At 29.9% G+C, this 7,142-nt stretch overlaps 1 protein-coding gene across 1 annotated transcript; it reads right to left on the reverse strand.

The window, feature by feature from the left end:
• Positions 1 to 772: 772 nt before the first annotated feature.
• On the reverse strand, positions 773 to 5,739 carry LOC126846203 (ejaculatory bulb-specific protein 3-like). Its single transcript, XM_050585451.1, has 3 exons — positions 5,665 to 5,739; positions 1,075 to 1,306; positions 773 to 978 (listed from the first exon to the last, which is right to left on the reverse strand). The coding sequence occupies exons 1-3, from the start codon at positions 5,689 to 5,691 to the stop codon at positions 791 to 793; spliced, it is 447 nt and encodes a 148-aa protein (XP_050441408.1). The 5' UTR covers positions 5,692 to 5,739; the 3' UTR covers positions 773 to 790.
• Positions 5,740 to 7,142: the final 1,403 nt, after the last annotated feature.

Below are 7,142 nucleotides of genomic sequence, written 5' to 3' on the forward strand. Positions count from 1 at the left end.
ACATGATAAGGTTTGAAATGTAGCTGAAAATAAAGTTGTTAATTAGGTGTCAGCTCATTATAGATTAAACTAACAAGCTTATTTATTCAAATAATGAATAATTCGGGTTATTTGTTCAACTAAATTATTCCGTTCAATTAACGAAATTTGATTTTAAAAAATGGATAAAATTCGAATAATGTCCAATATTGTAAAACGATAAAAACTAGTTTCTCCAAAAACCTACAAAATTGCAATTATTTTAAGAGGAAACGAGTGTCTTGCCCTTCATAAATCACCATGTATACCACGGGCTTTTCTTTTTAAATAATACAGCAGTATATCTCTTAAATACATTTTGTTGAATTAATTTTTACATCTTTTGGACAAGTTGCTTCTAATGAGCTTATAATCAACTTTCTATATATTATAAATTAAGAGAAAACCGAAAATTAAGCATTTATAAGATGTAACCTACAGACTTTTTTCAAATTTAAATCATTATACAGCGTGGGTATGAAATCCATTCTACCTGTATATTTTTATCTTATATTAAGGCTAAGAAAAATACTTATCTTCTGGCTATTAGTGTATAGAATTTAGTTTTTTCAAGTTTTTCCATGTTCTTCAACAATGTGTGATGGCGGTCAATTATTATTAATTATTATTATAATACACATCCCTTTGTATATTGTTACGTTTAGTCGTTTATATTTATTGTATATAAAAAATTAAAAAACAATAATATATTTAAATTCTAAATAATTATAATCAATAACGCCATAGGCTCCTCACTGTCGGCCTCGGGTGCTCAGGCGCCGCCTTTCTTGTCTTTAAGATCCCCAGTACTCTTGGACTCTTGTGATTGGTATTCTTTAATGATTTTAGAGTACTCGGTTGGGTAATTGGTTTGTAAGTGCGACAGGACGCGTTCCACTTGTTTTACTTCGGTCGGCGAGCATTTAGCGCACATTCCTCTTAAGACCAACGGGGCGCTTACTAAAAATTACAAAATAACAGATTATGGTGATCTTTCCATCGCCAAAGATGTGAACAAATTTTGGTTGATTTTTAAATTGTAACAAATACACATACCTTTGAGTTTCCTGCCAATGGGATCACACGGTCCGGTACCAGTTGCACATTTCAACTGTCTCTCGACAAAACGTCGGTCCTTGAGAGCGCTTTCAAGAACGTCGTTGGGAACTTGGGGAAAGGGAGTGCTCGACTGAGACTGTTGCCCTCCTTGGATTGGAGTGGCTCTTTTCACTGGACCACCTTCCGGTCTACCCAAGACGCCGCATATGCAAATTGCAACTACAAATATCTGTGTCGATAAAAAAATACATCAATTATTACAATACAATAGTGATACAATTCAAATTAGCGATATTTCACACTAATTTTTTACGACTCCAATATTTTCCATCCATATGGCCACTTTATTAAAATATATATTTTTTCATAGCACTGATGTCAAATATTTCATAACGACTTAGTAAAAAAATATATTTTTAATAGCACTGATCATCCAGAATAATAAAATAAAATGTTAATATTTTATGTATATTTTATTTTATGTGTCATTTTATATCTGCATAGGTCATCATATTTCAAGTACATCTATAAATAGAAAATATCCAACAGCTATTACGAAATGGTACACCGAACGACCGCAACTCGAATCTCCTTACAGAATTGAAACTGAACCATCTTGAGTAGTCAAAATGTTATCTAAAATCACTTTTACTAACAATTATTTAAATTAAAAACAATACCCGAAACTCATACAAATTAACCGGTAAGAATTTAATAAAATCCTCTTTTTTCTTAAATATTGCCCATACAAAACTCTTTAAACCAGACCGCGTGCAATCTCCTTGAAAAGTAATATTAACAGCTTACAACAACTGAACTGTTGTATTTTACACAATATTTATCTTGGAATTATATATTTTGAAATCGGTATCATTGAGGACTTACACGCTAGTTAAATAAATTTTTATAAATTATTTTTTAAGTCATTTCAGTTTTAGAGTATATCTGTTCTGGACCAAAAAACAATGCAATTTAGAAAATGTAGTTTTGTTTGAAATAAAGTGATTTGGAATTATTCAATAACAATAATACCGACAGCGTTATTGGACACGCTAGGGTTGATTTATTTTTTTTTCAGCCTATTAAAAGTGATTTATGCAAACGTGCAAATTATATTATATTATTTATTGACTATTTTATATGTAGGGATTGGCATTTTTCTAAATCGAATCAAATTAACCCTTGACGTTTATATTAGGTGGAAAAACGTCACGGACACACCTATCAAATCCATAATACGCATATGCAGTGCTCTTTGTTAATATTCTAATAGCCATCATACTCCGTCATTAACGTTTGTATATTAAATAGGTAATAATATTTTATAGATTCCAGCCATACATAACAGCCGTCATGTGGGCCAACGACAATATTGGCTTCCAAGTCGATTTATGAGTGGAAAATAAAAATTAAATTATGAAAATTGCCCGTCTGTGACGCAAAACCCGGAAAATTGACGGCTTTCCCTGGCCTGCCCCACCCTCTTCCCTTACCGGTAATACAATTTTTATAATATTTAACCGAGGATCCAAGGGGTGGGAAAACTTCTACCGCCGTTTTTAGCCGTCTCCGCAATATTTATCGGAATTGGATTTAAAAAATAAAAAAAAAACACCGAAAGTGGCTTAACCCGGCCAGAGGAGGAACCCAATAAGTATATTTTTTATAATGGTCTGCGGTTAGGTGGTGGTGTATTTATGCGACAGGAGGTGCCAAAACCTCAAATCGTTAACCAAAGAAACCGACGAAGGGAAGATGAGAAATACAGAGTGATCCAACTAACGTAAGACACTCATTTTCTCTGAAAATATGAATATTTTGAGAATTTTTTTTCCCCTTAACTTTTAGGTACATATTTTACTACATTTTTCAATATTTTAAACATTTTTATCACTAATCCTTATACGCCAAAAGGGAGGATTTTTTTTTAAACGGCAACATGTTTTTAATTACATAAATTTGTAGGCAAAACAATTTAAAATATGTTAGCGTTTGAATTTTTCATTTATCAGCTGTTCATTATCTATGACTTTGTTAAGATACTACATTTACTCTTAATAATTATCATATTTCTTCGGTTTTCCAAAACCGGTAGCACATAAAATTCATATTCTTTTATAATACATTCGCATTGTCCAATTGGCGATAACATTCTAACAACTCTAGGAAGTCACTATAAACGATTTTGAAATAATTATAGACCAACGGTTCTTATCTACAGATTACTTAGACTACAAGTTATTTATTTTGTGCGTTGTATAAAAACTACTCGTCTTTGTAGTAACGATTGAAAATATTAAGAAATACAGTCAAAAAATCAAATCTTTAAAAAGTCATAACAAATGAACAAATAAATTAAAATTCAAAATTCAAACGCTAACATATTTTTTTATTTTTTGTCTGATAAAATGGTGTCTTACGTTAGTTGGATCACCCTGTATATGAGAGAGAGAGAGAAAATTCAAATAATAATCTGTCATAACCCCATTTGATTTCCTCTCGACGGAATCGCCTTATTTATATTATATATATTTTTATGTCGGCGAACGTTTACTCTATACTTACTTAGGTTTTAAAAAACAACAAACGATTCCAAACGTTATTCTCATGTATTGGCGTTGAAAAAAAAAGTCCAACTTTTCCTTTTCCTTTGGTACAAAAATAAAAAAACATTAATAAAATATGCGTTACAAATTTTTTTCCCAAAACTTCTTTTTACCGTGAACCTTTTAGTCGCAAGTTAATGATGAATAAAACATGAGGCGGCGACGACGACGGTTTAGTGCTCTGAAGAAATTCAAGAAACGACAACAATAATTCCAGTTATTGTGTTATTTTAAGATTTTTACATATTTGATCACTTTAGTATAATGAATAGTTTTTTTTCAGATAGAATAAAATGTTTTTTTTAATATACAACGGTACATTACAAGGCGAATATTATGATACAAACAACTGGTATAGCATTTAAACTCTATCGTTATAGTAGATCTGTGCCTTTGAAATGCGCCTCTAGGCCGTTAAGGTTTTATAAATAGAATCACTGCTTGAAACGCACAAAATGTGTTCATTTAAACATAATACGTGCAAAAACTGATCACACTGGAATAAGCAGTAAAATTATTGGATTACCATAAAATTTGGTCGTATTAAATCCCCCCCCCCCCCCAAAAAAATATGATATAACCAATGAATATTGTCATAATAATGCACACTACAATACAAATTCAAAATCTCAAGCAAACGAAATTAATATATGGGCATCATATCACGTTTTTTTTCTGACTAAATTAATAAAACTTTAACAGAAACTGACACTTTTTTTTGTAATCAACTTTTCGTTTTACATACAAACAAGTTTGTATATTAATGTTGAACTTGCACAGCTCACGCGTTTGAAAAAAATAAACAATTTGAATAATATTATTACTTTTTGTTCGAAATTTAAAACAAAACCGACGCTATTATTAGTTTATTGTAATATTATCAAAGTAAGGTAATATTGTGAAAAAACTACTTTCCAAAATATGTCTTATAGAAATATCATAACGGACTTTGTTGTAATTAAATTTAACAGTTTATTTGTATTTTATATTTATTCAAAATTATTAATCTAATTTCCGGATTTTTGAAATGAGCATCTCAGAAGACATAATGGATTTAACACTAAACTGGTTATTAAAACGCATTGTTCATAATGTCACTCTGCTTGTTAAATCTATTACAGATGTTGTTTGATGTTTGACATTAAAAATTCGCCCATTAAAAATACTTGCTTGAACAGAATGTATTAATGACTTTATATTTTTATGAAAACAATCACTTGGATGGATTTATAGTCATTAACTCGTTATTAATTTGCAATTATCAACCGGGACATTGTTGTCAATGAATAATGCCTTTTACGGTTTAACCGGGAAATCATTAGTAAAGCCAAACATATTACACTATTTTAATAGACTTATTTTTGTCGACCTATTAACATTAACTAAAATAACACATTCCTGTGGATACAGAGGGGATGGGGGGGCTATAGGGTCTGAAGTCCCTCTCTAATGTACTTAAGTTGTATGCATAAAAAAGCGTTATAGCTTATTTAATTTTTGTCTACCCCCCCCCCCTTTTTAATCCACCCCTGAAAACAACTACCAAAGTAAATGCTTGTATAATGAAATCTATGTGTGTGTAAACCCTTAAGGTAACGATTGTTATTATTGAAAAAGTTCAAAGTTCAAGTTATGAGTTATTTTACAATACAGAAACACATATATTCAGTTTTAAATAAATAAATACATATTTAGTAGGTACACTTGTATATTTACATATTATTGTGTCTATGTTAAATTTCTAAAACAGGTTACACGTTTAACTAATACTCTAAAGACTTAAATACAATATAATATATTAAACGGCGGAGACATGAACGACAAAACAATGCTTACTTGCCATAACATGAAACATTTCGCTCACCCTAAGAACAATAGTACAACACTATTTATACGATTATTAATATTCTAACTGCTTTATATAGTTTAGTAAATTATAATATTATTAATAAGAAATAAATTAAAAATTTCATTTACTCACTCTCATGGTGTAAAAGGTCTGCGACATGGTTGATGGCTAAACGGTGTGCCTGCACGACAAAATATGACAATATAATGAATCAATTAAAAGAAACAACACTATACTAGTGAAGGTATCCGACTCTGGCTGGTTCTTATAGTTTTCCCTACTCGGCTCCATAAGATGTACAACGACTACACGCACGCACACAAATGACTAATACACCACAAATGGACTAACCTTTATGATATTAATCATTTTTCTAATAGGTATAGGTACTTTCTAGACCATTTTCATTGTTTAAGCAATTGTGGCTACTCGAATGCATCACCTATGACCAATACAATACTGTGTAAAATAAATGTATATGCCCAAACTGTAGTGTTTAATACATATAGTACATATCATATCAGACAAGTTTGAGAAAATATTATGATCACGTTATAATAGACGGCTGTAATGGTCGTTGGTCAAAAGACCGCCACAACTCAAATTGTTTGGGTTTTTTTGAGATAAGGCTAGCTGTGATTTTTATCTACAAAACGGTCTAACGCCAAAAACCAAATGTGGCAAAAGTTTAATGTTTTTTGAAAACTTTTTGCTAAATAGCCATAATAATATAGTTATGTCTCGGAATAGAAATGACATTTTTCATACTATGTTATACATTAAAAAATATTTTTCAAAAGTAGGATATAAAACAGGTTTATTATTGTATAAACTTTAGTAGGGAACTTAAAATTCCTATAAACGGGTCGATTTAATTTTTTAAATATTCATTTTTAATTTAAATTCAACCTAAGGAAAGTTATTAAAAGTTGTTATTGGGCCTTTGTTCTAATCAAAACTTTTGAAATTTTAAGTTTATATTTATTTAATAAAAAAAAACACTTGTTCTGTGTATGAAATTTAAGATTTTCATTCAATATCATGCAAAATACTATATTATCATGCTTAAAAAATAAAAGTGTCATCATATCGAAAACAATTATATTAACTTTGAGAATATCGCAACACTTAAAAGTAGTTATCACAATATCATACTTTGTAAGACGTTTTTAATCACAACTGTACTTTGGTTTAACAAATCAACACCTATTGGGCCCTTTTTCTAGTAAAATAAAATTATGTTTTCTTATTAATAAGTATGATCCGGTATGCATATAGTACTTGGTCAATATTCTACCACAATATCAAATTTAAAAAATAAGAAAAAACGCATTTGACAAAGAACCCGAATGGGGGCTCTTGTTCTAAAAATTTTCTCAATTGTCAATATTTAAATATTATAATCAATTATGTGTAAATCAACGGTAAATTTGAGTTTTAGTAGTATATAAATGATATAGACAATGTTACTCGACTGAAGAAATATATCAGCTAGAATAATACTCAATACTTAGTGACATGAATCATGATTGTTATTTCAACACTTTGTTTAACTTACTATTATAATTTAATATATTTACAGGTAACATAATTATGAGTGAATAATTTTT

This window comes from Adelges cooleyi, unplaced genomic scaffold (assembly GCF_023614345.1).
Source record: "Adelges cooleyi isolate 19-005CV unplaced genomic scaffold, UGA_ACOO_1.1 ACOO_flye_CR_arks_rails_tigmint_CR_PRNA_9, whole genome shotgun sequence".
Taxonomy (NCBI): domain Eukaryota; kingdom Metazoa; phylum Arthropoda; class Insecta; order Hemiptera; family Adelgidae; genus Adelges; species Adelges cooleyi.

Coding starts and splice junctions, on each gene's coding strand:
- LOC126846203 (XM_050585451.1), bottom strand. CDS start 5,691: ATGTCGCAGACCTTTTACACCATGAGA. Junction 1,307..5,664: donor AGACCTTTTACACCATGAGA/GTGAGTAAATGA, acceptor TTATCGACACAG/ATATTTGTAGTTGCAATTTG. Junction 979..1,074: donor CATTGGCAGGAAACTCAAAG/GTATGTGTATTT, acceptor TGTAATTTTTAG/TAAGCGCCCCGTTGGTCTTA.